Source organism: Mobula birostris, chromosome 8 (genome assembly GCF_030028105.1).
Source record: "Mobula birostris isolate sMobBir1 chromosome 8, sMobBir1.hap1, whole genome shotgun sequence".
NCBI classification, from domain to species: Eukaryota; Metazoa; Chordata; class Chondrichthyes; order Myliobatiformes; family Myliobatidae; genus Mobula; species Mobula birostris.
The window spans coordinates 62,774,261-62,793,952 of NC_092377.1; the positions used below are offsets into that span (position 1 = coordinate 62,774,261).

The following is a 19,692-nucleotide window of genomic DNA, read 5'->3' on the forward strand; positions in this document are numbered from 1 at the left end:
TCAATATTTAACAGTGATAAGATTTTTCCGTGATTTACACTGGGTACATGGAATTTACAGTATGTAGATTACCCAGATATAATCCAAACTATCTATATCAATATTGCCAAATTAAATCTTCTTACAGCTTTTTCCCCCAATAGCAAATTCAAAAAGCAATGCATTCCATTGCTGAATTTATTTTGTGGGTAATTAAAAGCACCTAAACTTCAAGCCTGATTTTTAAAAAAAGTTCACATCAAAACTTCAACCTCTTTATTTCCTAAGGATTATACTGGAATGTCTATTTTAGGAGGTATTATGAATGAAAAATGAAATTCAACAATAATTCAACATGATGATGCAGCAGTTGAAAATTTACAAATATGATAATACACTGGAATATAATTATATTATGCATCAGAATCAGAAAGTTGAAAGTTTAAAGTGTTCTGATGACAGTTCATATTTTTTTTAAATCTAGTATACATTGGGAATGGTTTTTCTGAAAAACAATTTCTTAATTGCTTTGTATAAGATAGTGCAAATGCACTGCCAATAGAGTCTTGCGTCTTTTAAAATATTGCAATTACTTGGGAAATGAAAAAAGGTATTTAGTGCTTTGAAAATATAAACTATTATTTTAATTTAGTCTATCATGGGCCTCACAATCAACTTCAATTCCAACAAAGAACTACTGACTCCAAATTTAATTAAAATCACTTGTACTTTGCAACTATGAATTTCACTTAACAAGGAAGTTTGTGACCAATAACTGCATCTCAAACTTCAGCTGTTAATAGCTAGTTGAAAATAAAGAACATACAATGTCAACTTGAAATCTACAAGTTCACCCTGCAGCCAGGTGAAACTCATATGCAATAGGTATGAAGTGTGTAATAATATTAAGACAGTAAAATGAACAAAAGTGCAGAAATAGTTGTGACTGTCAGTCATATTGTATCTGCTGCCATACCACAAATTGGAGGTGGAGAAGCTAGGAAACTGAAGACTCAAGAGTACCATGTGAACATGGAAGCTAAACTTGGCAGCAATTGAAAAACTCAGCTTAGCACAGAAAAGGACACTGAACCCACTTTTTCTGGAATACTGATGACTGTAAGAGAGGGGCTCAATTAAGACTGAAACAATGCAAGTCCCATATATTCCAAGGAGATTCAGGCAGAGAAAAAGACCTGTACAGATTCCTGTAGTAAGTCAAAAGTAAATAAAATGCAAGTTGGGATGGAAAGAACATTTAACATACTCTACTGCTATTTAGGTTTAATTTCCTAGTAAGTTTTGCCCTTAAAAGAAACACTTCAAATAATTAAAGAATCAGAAATTGGGTCATTTTCTTTACAGGAAAAACATTGTCCAGAAAGTCTAACATATTTTTATATATTACTGGTTGTATATCCCAAATTAATTTTTCACTATGTTACCAAAGATTGGTATTTAAAGAACAAATCAAAATAGCACAAGTTAGATGAAAGTTGTTACTTACATTCATATCACAAAACGCCCCTAATAAGTTGCTTTCGTGAGCTGAAATATCCTAATTTAAAGAAAGGTTAGTATAGATTTTAAACAACTTTGAAGTATCATTATATTATCATCTTAGGTAACAGCAGACACAAACTACAAAGCTGATTTAACCCATTATTTTCAAGTTAAAAACCATTTTGTTTCTCAGAAAAATTTCAAAACTATTAACGCTTTAATTCCATCATCAACATTAGCAACTGAACACTGAAATCTTGTGTCAGGTTACCAAATGTGCAAGCCCAAATAAGGCAACTGAACATATAATCTACACTGAGACATCAAAATGTTAAAACAAAGGCCTGCCTGCCAAGTAAATGGGGATCAAAAGCCCAATCAATTTTTCATAAATACAACTGTTTCCCAAAATCAAGCAAATGTTCATCCATCAGCAACATCATTTACACCCATATGGTATCTTTAACATAGCAAAATGCCCCAAGGCATTTCACAGGAGAGTATTCAGAGGGTCACAAAATGGGATATTAGGACAGCCAGGTAGGTTTAAACAGCACCTTGAAAGAAGAGAAGACTTCCAGAGTTAACTCCACAATGAACACATAAGCCACCAATGGTGAAGCAATGAATACGTGAAAAGCACAAAAGGGCAAATTTTAAGCAGCACACAGATTGAAAAGTGCTATTGGGCTAGAAAAGGATAGAGAAATGGGAAGTCCTTAAAGATTTGAAAACAATTATCAAAATTCAGGCACTTCTACTCTGGAAAATGCCAACACATTAAAAACAAGTATATGAGTGTAGTTTCCAAGAAGCAGAAATTTGTGGAGAGTCCAAGATGTGTTCAAACTAGCCAGCAGAAATAGTCAATCTTAGAGCCAAGAAGATATGGATATAGATTTCAGCAGTAAAAAGAATTAAGGTGATTGAGGAATAATAGATCATAAACTTAAATAAGAGTACAAATGATCTGAATCCACAAGCAGAGAACATGGATGTGGCATAGACTAACGACAAATTTCTGTTTCTACAACAATGAATGTCAAGCATTTTGTTTTTAATTCATTGCTGTTTGTGCAACTTTGTTATGCAAATACCAGCCATGTAACAGTATCTAAACTTCAAAAGAAATTCATTTGTTATAAAGTGATTAGTTATAGTTTTCCTTAATTGTTTCTCGTAGCTGGGATAACTGTAATATTTTATAAAAACCTATAATTTCTATGCTTATAAATCTTAATATATGTAGTATACTCTATTTGTAGGCATATAAACAAATGTGCATTCTTCATCTGATGTCATAAAATACATCAAAAATATTTCCTGTCACATAACTGCATATGCCTTAGTTATTTCATTCAAAGCCTGAATTATATTAAGGTATTGATCAAGATACAGTTGCAAATTAAATTACAAACATTAGCATATCTACATTTTTTGAATGGATGCTTGCCGCTTTTCAAAGAATACAAAATTCACTTGTTGCCTGTCAAATCTTGACATTTGATAGTTTCCTTATGCAAAGATCATATGGAGCCAGTAACCTTTAGAAGTATTTATCTATTTGAAGCACAGAAATTAATATGGAATTCAGGAAAGTAAATTTTCTAATGCTGTTCTCTGCTACAACACTCCATAGTCCATTTGTTACAGAAATGTCATCTGGAGGACAAACACCAGGTTGCCAAATAAGGGGTTGCATTATTGATTCTTTTCTATTCACACACCAACAAATGTCATTCTATTTATGCTAATCAGAGCTATAACAGTCTGTTTCATTAAAACTTCAAAAATCTATTGCATCCATCCCAACCTTAAGAGTAAACACAGGAACACTATAAAAAGGCTACAGCTATTTTCTAAATTGCCTGAAGCAATTTATCACATTTTTCTTTTCTCCCCTTACATTTCAAGTTTTATACCTAATCAATTTTGGTTAAGTTAAAACCTTGAAATATACATAATGCACAAACATGCATCCTTTTCCAAAACAATAGATAATTGTTTAAAAACTCAGTTAGCAAATTACATATATCAATGATACAGCTGAAAAAATACATTATACCTCTATAGTAGCATGAGTGTTATGTTTGTAGGCAGTATATAAAGGAAACTGAATCTGAAATATCTTTGCCACACATAACAACAACTTTTCTTTTTCCTCTGTATTCCATGCGCTAAATGGATCAGTGCTCCGTGTAGAAACCTCATCAGTTCGCCCACATGTTCTATTATTTGTATTTTTCTCCACAAAATCATTCAATTTTTGACCAATATCGTCTTCATTTTTATTACACTCTCCTTCCTGATTAGTCTGTTCATGGATTTGCTGATTCAGGTCCTGCCATGATGAATCATTACTAGTGCAAATTTTACACAACTGGTCTTGAAGAGCCTGGATTTGAGCAGTCACCATATTGATAAGGGCATAAACAACCTGGTTGAAGATTTCCAGGTGCTTGTACTCCTTGAAGCAACAAAGGCATTGCCTATATTTTAAAGAGAAACATTGACAGTTTTACTTTAAACACAAAAATAGCAAAACTTTAGTGAAAGCGAACAAAACTCATTTTTTAAAACTCTATTATGCACAAGGAACAAAATCTTATGACATCATGAATATAATTATTGGTCTGAAATGTAGCTTCCAAATGTCTCTGGAAACTCTAAAATATGTTGCAGATAATTTTGCAAAACCCTGAACTATGATATATATTCCGTTTTGCTGTCATGCCAGAAGAATCCCTGAGCTGTACCAGAAGATGGAAGATTATTACATCATGTGACAATGACATTTATGCAGCTATCATAAGGACGAACTGCCATCAAGTGAGGGTCAAATATTCTTTGTGTTTTATTCACAGAAGCTAAACTTTTTGACAATTAAATAGGCAAGACCAGTCCCAATTAGGACAAATGGACAAAATAGTTATCAAGGACATGGTGGGCGAAAGTGCCCATTGCAGTGTTGTACATCTCAAAAGAAACATGTACAGTGCAATAAAAAGTTTGTGAACCCTTTACAATTACCAAGTTTTCTGCAATGATTACTCATAAAATGTGGTCTCATCTTGATCTAAATTAAAATAATAGAGAAACACAATCTGCCTGAAGTAATAACACACAACTGTACATTTCATGTCTTTATTGAACACATTGTTTAATCATTCACAGTCCAGATTGGAAGTAGTATGTGAACCCCTGTATTTAATAACTTGTAGAACCTACTTTAGCATCAATAGCTGCCACCGAACATTTCCTGCAGCTGTTGATCAGACTTGCACATCAGTGAGGAAGAATTTCAGACCACTCCTCCATACAAAACTGCTTCAGTTCATCAATATGAACCTCCAGAAGAGGTTTACCAGGATGATTCCAGGAATAAAGGGAGCATTTTGCAGCTTTGGGCCTGTGCCCACTGGAATTTAGAAGAATGCGGGGGTTCTCATTGAAACCTACTGAATATTGAAAGGACTAGATAGGGCAGACGATGCTTCCTATGGTGTGGTATCCAGAACTATAGGGCACAGCCTCAAAATTGAGGGGCGACCCTTAAAACAGAGGTGAAGAGGAATTTTTTCAGCCAGCGAGTAGTAAATCTGTGGAATGCTCTGCAAAAGACAGTGGTGGAGGCCAAGTCCATGCGTATATTTAAGGCACAAGTTGATCATTTCCTGATCAGTCAGGGCACCAAAGGATATGGCAAGAAGGCAGGTGTGCAGGGTTGAGTGGGATCCAGGATCAGCCATGATAGGATGGTGGAGCATTCTCAATGAACTGAATGACCTAATTTTGCTCCTCTGTTTTATGGTCTAGTATTTCTGGGACACCTTGCATGAAAAGCTCTCTTCAGGTCATACAACAACATCTTAATTGGGTTAAGATCTGGACTCTGACTTGGCCATTCCAAAACATGAATTTTCTTCTTTTTAAACCATTCTGTTGTTGATTTACTTGTGTTGATTTACTCTTGTGTTTCAGTTGCTGCATCATCCAACTTGTATTAAACTTCAGGTGACGGACCATTACCCTGACATTCTCCTGTAAAATGTCTTGATACAATTTCATTGTTCCTTCAATGATTGCAAGCTGTCCAGGCCCTGAGGCAGCAAAGCAGACCCAAACCATGATGTTCCTTCTACCATGCTTCACAGGTGGGATAAGGTTTTCGTTTTGCTGTGTAGTGCCCTTTTTCCTCCAAACTTTGCAGTGTACATTTCTGTCAGAAAATTCAACTTTAGTCTCATCTGTCCATAATAAATTGTCCTGGAAGTGTGTGGAACATCCAGGAGGTCCTTCGCAAACCTGAGAGGTGCAACAATTTTTTTTGGGAGTACTGGTTCCCTCAGTGGTGTTCTTCCATGAACACCATTCTTGTTCAGTGTTTTTCTTATAGTTAGCAAGTTCTGAAGATTTCTGCTGTTATCCTTGGGTTCTTTTTCACCTCCTTCAGTATTACATGTTGTGCTCTTGGTGTGATCTTTGCAGGACACCCCCTCCTAGGGAGAGTAGCACCAGTACTGAATTTCTTCCACTTGTAGACTATTTCTCCTATTGTGTACTAATGAACACTCATTTCTTTTGAAATGCTTGTGTAGCCTTTTCCAGCTTCATGCACCTCTACAATTCTTCCTCTAAGGTGATTAGAAAGTTGTTTTGATCCAGGCTCAGTGCAAAGTAACAGATCTTTCTTGAGAAGAGCAGGCTCTGTTAATAACCTGACTTTGAATCAGAATCAGGTTTATTATTATCAGCATGTCAAAAAAAAATTTGTTAACTTAGCAGCAGCAGTTCAAGGCAATACATAATATAGAAGAAAAATAAATAATGGCAATTAAATAATTACATAAAATTACAGTATACATATATTGAATAGATTAAAAATCATACGAAAAACAGAAATAATATATATTTAAAAAGTGAAGTAGTGTTCAAGGATTAAATGTCCATTTAGGAATCAGATGGCAGAGGGGATGAAGCTGGAATGTGCGCCTTCAGGCTTCTGTACCTCCTACTTGACAGTAACAGTGAGAAAAGGGCATGCCCTGGTTGCTGGAGGTCCTTAACAACAGACGCTGCCTTTCTGAGACACCACTCCTTGAAGATGGCCTGGGTATTTTGTAGGCTAGTACCCAAGATGGAGCCTCTACAACTTCTTCCGGTCCAGTGCAGTAGGCGGCACCACCCCACCGCCCCCCCCGCCCCGCCCCTGATACCAGACAGTGATGCAGCCTGTCAGAATGCTCTCCAAGGTACATCTATAGAAGGTTTTGAGCGTATTTGTTGCATCAATATGTTGGGGCCAGGCTAGGTCCTCAGAGATCTTGACACCCAGGAACTTGAAGCTGCTCACTCTCTCCACTTCAGATCCCACTACGAGGATTGGTATGCGTTCCTTCGTCTTACCCTTCCTGAAGTCCACAATCAGCTCTTTCATCTTATGACGTTGAGTGCAAGATTGCTGCTGCGACACACTCCACTAGTTGGCATATCTTGCTCCTGTATGCCCTCTCCTTACCATCTGAGATTCTATCAAAAATGGTTGTATCATCAGCAAATTTATAGATGGTATTTGAGCTATGTCTAGCCACACAGCAATGGGTATAGAGAGAGTAGAGCAGTGGGCTAAGCACACACCCCTGAGGTGCACCAGTGTTGATCATCAGTGAGGAGATGCTATCACCAATCCTTACAGATTGTGATCTTCCCATTAGGAAATCAAGGATCCAATTGCAGAGGAAGGTAAAGGGGCCCAGGTTCTATAACTTCTCAATCAGGATTGTGGGAATGATGGTATTAAATGCTGAGCTTTGTGTGCCGTTTTTAAAGGGCAGAGCATCTCTACAACCCACACCTCCAATCTCATCTCATTGATTGGAACACCTAACTCCAAACAGCTTTTGTAGAAGGCATTACCCCAGAGGCTCACATACTTTTTTTGAACCGAGACTGTGGTTGTTCAAATGGTGTACTCAGTATTGACAAGAAGTATGATTATTTGCGTCCTATTAGTTTAGGCAGATTGTGTTTATCTAATATTGTAACAGATGAAGATCAGACCACATTTTATGAGTAATTAATGAAGAAAGGCTGGCTGATGGCGTAGTGGCATCAGCACCAGACTTCAGAGCGAAGGCTCCCAAGTTCGAATCCAGCCGGCTCCCTTGCACGCTTTCCATCCGTGCTGGGTTGAGCGTCGAGCTAGCAACTCAGCCTCATAAAAATAAGAAAGCCTGCTAAAAAAAAAATGCTGTCATGACAGTGTGCCAATGACTCCACTCAGAGTTAAGGGCTGAAAATAAAATGCAGAAAACCTGGTAATTGCAAAGGGTTCATAAACTTTTTCTTGTAACTGTATACCTCAAAAACTTTGGACAACCCACAGATGGGATTCACTTCAAAATAATTAGTCCTAAAACTAACAACATAAAATCTAAGCCCCTCTTTATTGTCACACAAGTTGTTCAAATATTCAAAGAAGCAATCCCTATGGTGGTGTTGAATTACACAGTGATTTATTAGTTAGTGTACAGAATGAAAGTTGTACAAGTCTTTTTAAACTAGTTTTGTTCAACCATTATATTCAAACACTTCCAAGCAAAATCCAAGGTACAATATCAATAATGCAATTTAGGAGAGGAAATAAAAATGTCAAAATGTATCAATTTTTCTCATGACTTTAATTTACAGAAGTGAATTATTATTGCAATTGTATCATCTCAAACATGATTATAAAGTAGTATAATGTCAGCTCATGCAGGCATCATAACTAAAATATACACATACCTTTGTGCCCAAGAATTAATGTAATTAAATATTTTGAGAGCATGTTCCTTTTTAAGCTGTAGTCCTTCATTACTTTCTGTTTCAGATACTGTTGGAAGGATAATAAAATTAGTTTCACAAAGCACAAAACAGGCAATTCCATCTAGCTAGATTATGCCTCATGCTTATACTTAATGAGTCACTTAAACTCAAAGAGTCTACAGCACAGAACAGGCCCGTCAGTCCATTATGTCCATGTCAACCAAGGCGTCCATTGATCTTTCCTGTCCTTCTCAAATTATTTTTTTTTTTTTTTTTAAACATTGTAATTGTACCTGCCTCCACCTCCTCCTTTGGCAGCTGATTCCACATACCCAACACATTCTTTATGAAAAACTTGGCTTTGAGGTGCATTTAAAATCATTCCCCTTTCACCTCAAACCTATGCTCTTAAGACTCCCCTACCCTGGGGGAAAAAGTCAATGAAAGCAATGTAATTGATAAGTTCATTGATATAGAAAAACATATTTCAGCTATTTGCAAAACTGATACTCCTAAATTAATGAATAAATAAATAAATACTGCGAAAAGATAGAAACACCCCAGGCTTCAATACAGTTGATAAATACAGTTGTTAAATATTGATATGATAATTACAGATTGATTTTGTTTCCAGAAAAGAGGGAGATGCTAATAGTTAAATCTTTGAAGGACAGATTAACAAAGCAGCTAACACAGCAAATAGATTCCTGGACTTTTCAAATAAAGTACAACCACCATATTCTGCTAAATGTTTATAACAAATTAAAAGGCTCCCATTGGAAAGTTTGGGGGTGCCAAGGTAGAGTCACAGTTATTGTGGTGCCATTACAGTTTGGGGGTTCAACTCTGCTGTCCTCGATAAGAAAGTTGTATGTTTCTCCCACGTATATGTAGGTTTCATCTGGGTGCTTCAGTTTTCTCCCACAGTCCAAAAGACATACCAGTCAGTAAGTTAATTGGCCATTGTAAAACTACCCTATGGTTTGGCTCGGGTTAAATAGGAGGGTTACTCGGCAGCGCAGTTCGTTCAGCTGGAAGGGCGAGCTTTGCGCTGTATCTCTACATAAATAAACAAACAAGCAAATTCTGCCTGATTCAAATCACAAATCAATGCTTTTAAAAGAGTACTGATAAGTTACTGGAATGGTAGTATGTTTGAGAAATATAGTTACACGGATAAAACTACAGGAACTTACAAGGTTTTAGTCCTTACTCTTAATAATTTCTCCTTTGGCTCCTCCCATTTCCTCCAAACTAAAGGTGTAGCGATGGGCACCCGTATGGGTCCTAGCTATGCCCGCCTTTTTGTTGGCTTTGTGGAACAATCTATGTTCCAAACCTATTCTGGTATCTGTCCCCCACTTTTCCTTCGCTACATCAACGACTGCATTGGCACTGCTTCCTGCACGCATGCTGAGCTCGTTGACTTCATTAACTTTGCCTCCAACTTTCACCCTGCCCTCAAGTTTACCTGGTCCATTTCCGACACCTCCCTCCCCTTTCTACATCTTTCTGTCTCTATCTCTGGAGACAGCTTATCTACTGATGTCTACTATAAGCCTACTGACACTCACAGCTATCTGGACTATTCCTCTTCTCACCCGGTCTCTTGCAAAAATGCCATCCCCTTCTCGCAATTCCTCCCTCTCCGCCGCATCTGCTCTCAGGATGAGTCTTTTCATTCCAGGACGAGGGAGATGTCCTCCTTTTTTAAAGAAAGGGCTTCCCTTCCTCCACCATCAACTCTGCTCTCAAACGCATCTCCCCCATTTCACACACATCTGCTCTCACTCCATCCTCCCACCACCCCACTAGGAATAGGGTTCCCCTGGTCCTCACCTACCACCCCACTAGTCTCCGGATCCAACATATTATTCTCCGTAACTTCCGCCACCTCCAATGGGATCCCACCACTAAGCACATCTTCCTCTCCCCCCCCCCCCCGCTTTCCGCAGGGATCGCTCCCTACGTGACTCCCTTGTCCATTCGTCGTCGTCCCCATCCCTCTCCACTGATCTCCCTCCTGGCACTTATCCTTGTAAGCGGAACAAGTGCTACACATGCCCTTATACTTCCTCCTTTACCACCACTCAGGGCCCCAGACAGTCCTTCCAGGTGAGGAGACACTTCACCTGTGAGTCGGCTGGGGTGATATACTGCGTCCGGTGCTCCCAATGTGGCCTTCTATATATTGGCAAGACCCAATGCAGACTGGGAGATTGTTTTGCTGAACACCTACGCTCTGTCCGCCAGAAAAGCAGGCTCTCCTAGTGGCCACACATTTTAATTCCACATCCCATTCCCATTCTGATATGTCTATCCACGGCCTCCTCTACCGTTAAGATGAAGCCACACTCAGGTTGGAGGAACAACACCTTATATTCCGTCTGGGTAGTCTCCAACCTGATGGCATGAACATTGACTTCTCTAACTTCTGCTAATGCCCCACCTCCCTCTCGTACCCCATCCGTTATTTATTTATATACACACATTCTTTCTCTCTCTCTCTCCTTTTTCTCCCTCCGTCCCTCTGACTATACCCCTTGCCCATCCTCTGGGTTTTTCCCCCCTTCCCCTTTTCCTTCTCCCTGGGCCTCCAGTCCCATGATCCTCTCGTATCCCTTTTGCCAATCACCTGTCCAGCTCTTGGCTCCATCCCTCCCCCTCCTGTCTTCTCCAATCATTTTGGATCTCCCCCTCCCCCTTTCAAATCTTTTACTTGCTCTTCCTTCAGTTAGTCCTGACGAAGGGTCTCGGCCTGAAACGTCGACTGTACCTCTTCCTAGAGATGCTGCCTTGTCTGCTGCGTTCACCAGCAACTTTGAGGTGTGTTGCAGGAACTTACAATATTCCCCTCAAAGAGAGAAAAAACAAATTCAAGAACAGATTGTGACAATTATGGAGGACTTAGAAAATGAAATAAATGTTTTAGTAATTTAAGGATCAATAAACAAAGGCAACATATTTAAGATAAAGGGCAAGACTCAGAATAGTGATGCAAGGAAAACTTATTATGCAATCTCCAGTAAATGCTGAAGAAACTCAGCAGGTCAGGCAGTATCAATGGATGGAAATGAACCTATGCAACTGATGGATGGGCAATAGAATACACACCCCAGCAAGCCTGATGCAAATAATTCAACAGCAGCCTTCAAATGGAGGCAAAACTGAAGGGATTTTAACAAAGGACCAAATCAATGAAGCCAGATTATTTTTTCTCTCAAAATGCAATCTAAACATGCATAAACTTTCTGCGCACTTCCAAGCACATCATTACATTCCCTTATAATACAGGTTTCCCCCACCATCCGAAGATAAAGCGTTCCTATGAAACGGTTCGTAAGCCGGAATGTCGTAAAGCGAAGAAGCAACTACCATTTATTTATATGGGAAAATTTTGTGAGCATTCGCAGACCCAAAAATAACCTACCAAATCATGCCAAATAACACATAAAACCTAAAATAACAGTAACATATAGTAAAAGCATATAGTAAATACATTGCCGCACTGTTCTCCATAGCGAAAATCTCACACAAGTGTTCTTGGCAGAAACACTTTCTCCAGTAACCTTTAAGCTACGAAGCTACCAAATCATACCAAATAATGTATTACAGTGTAGTATCACTTACCGGAATTGGGAAGACAGCGCTGAGCACACTGATGATGGCGTGTTAGGCTGAGTCGTCAGAGGTTGGGGTGGTGCAGGGGACTCCAACCTCCAGGCCACCGACCGATACTGATCCACGAAGCATACGGGGTACAGCGGTAGCCAGGACACACCCAGCACATCTTCAAGAAAAAAGCCGAAATAAACAAGCTAATTAATTAGGTGCCGCCCAGCACGTAAATGTCGACCCAGATCAGAGCCCACGCAATCGGCAATCGCCTCTGATCTGGGCTGACAATTGTGTGCCGGGCTGCATCTAATTAATTAGCTTGTTTATTTCGGCTTTTTTCTTAAAGATGTGCTGGGTGCGTCCCAGCTACCGCTGCATTCTCCGCAGCAATGTATTGGTCCGCAGCCCAGGGGTTGGGGTGGTGGGACACTAGGGTGTCATCTCAACTTCGTCCATTTCCATCAGGGCAGGCAGGTCATCTTCCTCTATATCTGCCTGCCTCGATGTCGAAGGTCAAGGTTCGTCGTCTGCTGTGGCTGATGTGGAAGGCTTGAAAAATGAAGGGTCTCGGCCTGAAACGTCGGCTGTACCTCTTCCTAGAGATGCTGCCTGGCCTGCTGCGTTCACCACCAACTTTGATGAAGTGGGTTGACAGTATGCTTGACTGCTTAGCCTCGCGCATTTTTCTGTCATACAGTTCTTTGTAAGCACTCAAACCATCTTGCAAATATGCCCTAAACCGATGTACCCTTTCAAAATTAAAGTCATACTTTTCTGTAATCATTGCAGCAAAAATCTCACACAGTTGCCTCACGTTCAGTTCCTGGACGACTTCACTTTCGGTCCATTTGCTACTGCATTCGATTTCGATTGTTATCCTTTCCTCTTCCAATTGCATCAGCTCTTCATCTATCAGTTCTTGGTCATGGGATGCCAAAACCTCTTCAACATCATCTCCGTCAATTTCCACAAGCCAAGCTCACTTTGTCCTTCCTTCGTTCACCACAATCGAAACGCTTAATTATGTCTAGTTTTACGCTAAGTGTAACACCCTTACGAGCTCTTTTAGGTTTTTCCGATACCTTAGTACTCATCTTGCTAACGGCTGCTCACAGGCACGTGTTTAAGCAATGCCGGCTAGAATGCAGTTCCGGGGGAGGAGCCTGGCTGCTCGGGGCGCACGCTGCCTTTTTTCGTAACAGTGAAAACACCTTGTTAGCGAAAACAGGTAACTAATGTAGGTCTTTCATAACAGCGAGGTTTCATAAAGCGAATGTTCGAAAAGCAGGGGGGCATCTGTATTAACAATGTGTGAACATGCCACTAAAATTTCAAGCCTAAATATTCCTTCAGTGAAATGTCTGAGAGGTTACTACACAGGGTCCCATTCCTATGTGCCCACTAGTGAAAGGACCCTATACCTTGGTGTTTCCCCACACAGCCTTTGCGGTAATTACTTAATTTTAGCATCCTCCTCAGCATGTATTCCTGCACTTTGGAATGTGTCAGTCAACAGCATTCAGTTGTTGGTCTATCAGTGCAAGGGAATGTCTATACATTTCAGGCCGACAAAGGTGCATCTTTTATGCTGCTGATCTTACAGCTACAGTCAACATTTGTTTCAGTGTATGTCTGAGAACAGCCCACAGAACACAGCCTCACGTTACACAGGTGTACAAGATTAAAATCAACAGCAACTACAACATCCATAACTTATGGCAAGTCCATAGCCTGGATCGTAGTGGATGACGATTGCATCTACACTGTAGCAATCTTGAGGTCATGATGCAACAAGACAGAGACTCTAGCTGTGAATGAAGGATCTGATGGTCAAGACAATTCTCACCTCCAGCCAAGCAAAATCTTGGTGCCTGTTTGACAATGTGGATGACTGTGAAACTGAATGATTATTGGTCCAAAATATTTTGATGAACCAAGTGGTTTCTACTTCTCTCTATGATAAATGGTCTACTCAGAGAAGCACAATTAAATGGCTATGCTGACCAGTGTATTCTGGCTCCGGAGTGAAACAACAAGCTTCTTAATTTACAAATAAAATTACACATTTTTTTAAAATAGAGAATGCAACATTTCACCATGTACAATGTAGGTGCATTGTGACGAACTTCCTGCGATATTGCCCACAGTATAAACTGGCTGATGCAACATCTAATGAAGTATGTAATTTTCAATTATACAAGGGGTGATTGATAAGTTCGTGGCCTAAGGTAGAAGGAATCAATTTTAGAAAACCTAGCACATTTATTTTTTAACATAGTCCCCTCCTACGTTTACACACTTAGCTCAGCAGTCGTGGAGCATACAGATCCCTTCTTTGTAGAAATCGACGTCTTGGACCTCTAGAAGTAGCCCACAGCAGGGGTGATTGATAAGTTTGTGGCCTAAGGTAGACGGTGACAAGTTATTAACTTCAAACTTTCTGCATAATCACTGAAAGAGTTGAACTGCATGTACATGTAACGAGAGCTGTATAAGTCAGAGTTGAACTGCACGTGCATGTAACCACAACTGTTAACTTACCCCCTTCTACCTTAGGCCACGAACTTATCAATGACCCCTGCTGTGAACACTTTCTGGAGATCTAAGATCCATATGCTCCACAACCGCTGGACAAAGTGTGTAAATGTAGGAGGGAACTATGTTGAAAAATAAATGTGCTAGGGTTTCTAAAATTGACTCCGTCTACCTTAGGCCACAAACTTATCAATCACCCCGCATAAAAGTAATCTTTAAAGGCAATAATTTCTAATTATTGTGAAACAAGTACAAAAGATCAGAGTTTAATTAATCAGGCTACATTAAAAAAAAATCAAATTAATAAACATTGTTTTCTTACGTTTGTACAGGTAACAAGCCCTTCAACTTCAGTACCTTGACCGCATTAGATCAGCTGATTCTTGGCTGACATTTACATTAGAAAATTGAGACAATAACTTAGAACATAAAAAGCTACAGCACATTACAGGCCCTTCAGTCCATTATGTTTTGCCAACCAAGTAACCTACTCAAGAAACTGCCTAGAATTTCCGTACTGCATAACCCTCTATTTTTCCAAGCTCCATATACCTACCTAACAGTCTCTTAAAGAGACCCTATTGAATCTGCCTCCACCACCGCCACCAGCAGTGCATTCCACACACCCACCACTCTGTGTGAAAAAACTTATCCCTGACATCCCCTCTGTACCTACTTCCAAGCACCTTAAAACTATGCCCCTTCACGTTAGCCATTTCAGCCCTGGGAAAAAGCCTCTGGCTATCCTCATGATCAATGCCTCTCATCATTTTGGACACATCTATCGGGTCACCTCCGTCACTCCAAGGAGAAAAGGCCAAGTTCACGCAACCTATTCTCATAAGGCATGCTCTTCAAACCAGGCAACATCCTCGTAAATCTCCATGCACTCTTTCTATAGTATCCACATCCTTCCTGTAGTGAGGTGACCAGAACTGAACACAGTACTCCAAGTGGGGTCTGACCAAGGTCTGAGTTAGCTGTAACATTACCTCACGGCTCTTGAACTTAATCCCATAGTTGATGGATGCTAACATACCATAAGCCTTCTTAACAACACTGTCAATCTGCGCAGCAGCTTTGAGTGTCCTATGGACACGAACTCCAAGATCTCTCTGATCCTCCACACTGCCAAGAGTCTTACAATTAACTTTATATTCTATCTTTAAATTTAACCTACCAAAATGAACCACTTCACACTTATCTGGGTTGAACTCCATCTCCCACTTCTCAGCCCAGTTCTGCATTCTATCGATATTGCACTGCAACCTCTGACAACCCTCCAGACTATCCACAACACCCCCAACCTTTGTGTCATCAGCAAACTTACTAACCCACCCTTTTACTTCTTCATCCAGGTCATTTATAAAAATCACAAAGAGGAGGGGTCACAGAACAGATCCCTGTACAGCACCACTGGTCACCAGTTGAACTTGAAACGACATCGTATTTCAAGGGATGTACAACTGAAAACCAAACTCTGGTAGTATTATGCAGTGCTGCTAAGGTATTGTATCTCTGAAAAACAGAAACTCTAGATTTCACTAGAATTATAACCCCTGATGACAGATTAAAAAAATCTCATGAAAATGACAATCCGCATAGATGCAATGAGTAAAAATTTAGAGCATAATCGCAAAATTTATTCATTATTTGTCTCCAACTCACCGAGCATATCACCACAGGAAATTAAGTTCTTTTTTGCAGCATAAGCAGAGAATTGGAAAATATAAAACAGATGTTTCTGCACTGCCAACGGTAGAAGTGTTTAATTACTGTGTAACAGATAATGCTGGAGATATTCTCTAGAGTTCTGACCAATTATCTGCACCTTCAACCATACGGTTCTGACCAAGAGCTACTTTTTTTCCCCAAAAAGGCTACCTGTCTTGTTGAGTGTTTTCAACTTTGTTTTTATTTTAATTTCACTACAATGGGCTGGTTTATATCATAAAACTAAATGTAAACAAAAGTGTACTTCACATGACAAGATAGGTATATTGAAAGAAAAAGTCTATATTTTTGGCTGTTTTCAGTAATTTAATTTATCAATTTGTTTGTGCAAGTATCAGTTTGAATCCAAATATAGTCAAGGCACGAAGGGATATGGGGAGAAGGTAGGAGAATGTGGCTAAGAAAATTGGATCAGCCACGATTTAGTGGCAGGAGACTTGATGGGCCAAATGGCCTAATTCTGCTCCTATATCTTATGGACTTATTGTATTTACCTCATGTCAGGGTGCAAGTAGTTCAGCAATAACAGTTCTAACTGGCAGAGACAGTTTTTTTGGAAAATATCATGAATTATGCACGAGTGAAAAAGGTGCACAATGGTTTTTGAAGTCAAGGGGGTTGGGGGAGAAGATTGAGCATTTCAAATTTTACAACAGAGACCAAAAAGCACAACAGTGTAGGGAAATATAAACCTAAAGATGCAAGTCATTAGTGATAGCGGTAATTGACTAAAACATTATCAAAAGAAAGGGTAGAGAAGGAGAAGAAACAGTAAAAATAAGTGATGATAGACATCATTCTGATGACATATACAAGGATAATAAGAGTAATTATTTAAAGAATGATCTATTACATAGAGCCTGGTTGAATGTTTTGAGGGCAAGAGCACTGGTATCACTGTAGGAATACCTTAGGCCCACACATTTTTAGCTGCTTCGCCAGTGACATTCCTTATAACATGACAACATTGGAACCAATTTTCCACCCTAAATATTCATGTCTCGCCCAACAAGTGCACATTAACAGCAGTGTTGTGCCATTAATAAAATGTATTACAGATACTTACCTAGGCTATTCTGATAGCATCCCCCAAACCTGTGAAATCCACCAATAAGGAAGTCAAGGGTTTTTTGGTGTATGGAAATACCACAACCTGCAGATTTTCCTCCATCTTACACACCGTTCTTTAAATTGTATTGCTATTACCTGGGTGTAAAATTCAGAGTTCGCAAAATACACCACAATGGCTGCAGTGATTCAACAAGGTTGTTCATTCTAATATTAAATTGATAAGAATGGAATTTAAAATATATGCCCTCTGGGAATACAATAATGGATAGCATGGAATGCATCTTTTAAATAAATTATTTTTAAGTACATACCCCATTACTGGTATGACCAGCATTGATTGGCCATTCCTAACTATCCTTGAGAAGAGGGGATCTCAAGTCACAAACATTTGATGAAGACAAGATCTAAACATTTACAACCATAATCAGTCAGAAGTGCCAAGCAGATAATCCATCATAGCTTCCTCCATTACAGAAGCCAGATTTCTATCCATGCAGTTCATTCTTGGTATCAACAAATACCTAAAAGCACTGAATTCAATAAAGGATAGAAGACAATATCCCAGTTATAAATACAAATCAACACTCCAGAATTATCTGCACCTTCAACCATACAGTTACAGCACTAACATCTATGAACATGTGGAAAACTGCCCACATATGCCTTGTTTACAACAAAATCCAACAAGTCAAATCTGGCTAATGAGCACTCAATCTATTCTAAATCATGAGAAAAGTAATAGGAGATGTCTTCACCAAAGCTATATAGTTGCATTTACTCACCAAAACCTGCTCACCAATAGCTAACCTGGGTTGTGCCAAGATCACTCTGCTCCAGATTTTACCATAGTCTAGGTCCAAATATAAACCAAAAAGCTGAATTCTAGAGGAAAGAGAAAGTGACTGCCCTTAATTGAACATAGCACAATAAGCTCAATAAAGCTGAATTGAAAGAGGATGAAAGAAAAATCTCCAATGATTATGTTACACCTTACAGTACTTGTCGTCACTGGGAGTCAATTACCCCAGGCAGTTACAAGAGTACTTCAAGGTAGTGTGGTAAGCCCAAACATCTTCAAGGTGCTTCATTACTAACCTTCCCTTCACTGCAATATCAGAAAAGGGGATGCTTATCAAGGACTCCACAATGATATTCAAACCAATTTGCAAGACTCCAACAAATAAAGCAGTCACTGCCAGAATGCAGAAAAATCTAGACAACATTCAGGCATAGGCTAAATGACAAGTAACATTTGTACTCAAAAGTGCGAAAGAATGTCAAGTTCCAACAGAATATGGCTTTACCAGCTATCCTTAATATTAAACAGCACTACCATTAAGATCCCAGATAGGGGCCACCATTACATTTTAATAAGGCTGCTGGAAAGGAGAATTATAATTGATCTTGCTAGAACTAAATATTCCCCAAATATAAACTGTTTAAAAATTCTTCAGCTTTATTTGTCATGTCAGAATTTTCTCCAATTCATTTCAATATCCTTTTTAAGCATTTAATTTGTTAGATGATTACTGTATACCTAAATCATCCTTCTGTTACCAGTATTAACATTTCAAACTTGGAAGACTAATATTTGCTGCCCATCCCTACTTGTCATTTTAAGTGATGATGGTTACAGCAACCCTCTTTGAATGACGTCCATGCAGTGAATATAGGAGCCCAGTGATAGGAGAAAAAGTAATTACCCATTAAACCAAAAACAAATGAAATACAGCATCAACACTTTGACTGCCACATCTACATCATTGAAGACATTCAAAAGAACTTCTGAATGAATGTATCCATTTATTTATTTATTCTGTTTTTGCTCATGGATTCTATGCAGTTCAACTTACACGGAGTAGAAACAGAGTATTACATGGAGGAAAACAGCGCTGAAAGATAAAACATCTCAGACAATTATATCATCTAATAAACACTGAAGTTGTAAACATCTGGGTTTGCATTTCTTTCCCAACACTTTTGCTCTAATGAATATGCTTGTCTCCTTGTACTCGGTTGTATGGCTAGGCACAGCTCAAACATTACCTACAATTGCAAGAAGTTTATGAACCCTTTGAAATTACCTGGCTTTCTTCATTAATTATTCATAAAATGTGGTTTGATTTAATCTAAGTCACAATAATAGACAAACACAATCTGCCTGAAGATCTCAAGTTCGCAAAAGACCACCTGGATGTTCCACACACTTCTGGGACAACTTTCTATGGACAGATGAGACAAAAGTTGAACTTTTTGGCAGAAATGCACACTGCTAAGTTTGGAAGAAAAAGGGCATTGCACAGCAAAACCAAAACCTCATTCTAACTATGAAGCATGGTAGAAGAGGCATCATGGTTTGGGCTGCTTTGCTGTCTCAGGGCCTGGACAGCTTGCAATCATTGAGGGAACAATGAAATTGTATCAAGACATTTAACAAGAGAATGT

General features: G+C 39.1%; 1 protein-coding gene across 10 annotated transcripts in view; it reads right to left on the reverse strand.

The window, feature by feature from the left end:
• Positions 1–19,692, reverse strand: part of usp34 (ubiquitin specific peptidase 34) — a 298,533-nt gene that overhangs the window by 250,834 nt on the left and 28,007 nt on the right. For all 10 annotated transcript variants that reach the window (XM_072265297.1, XM_072265294.1, XM_072265289.1 and 7 more), the window contains exons 2-4: positions 8,269–8,356; positions 3,548–3,971; positions 1,487–1,537 (exon numbers count right to left, since the gene is read on the reverse strand). In XM_072265297.1, coding sequence (XP_072121398.1) covers positions 1,487–1,537; positions 3,548–3,971; positions 8,269–8,356 — 563 coding nt within the window. The remainder of the gene's footprint in view (positions 1–1,486; positions 1,538–3,547; positions 3,972–8,268; positions 8,357–19,692) is intronic.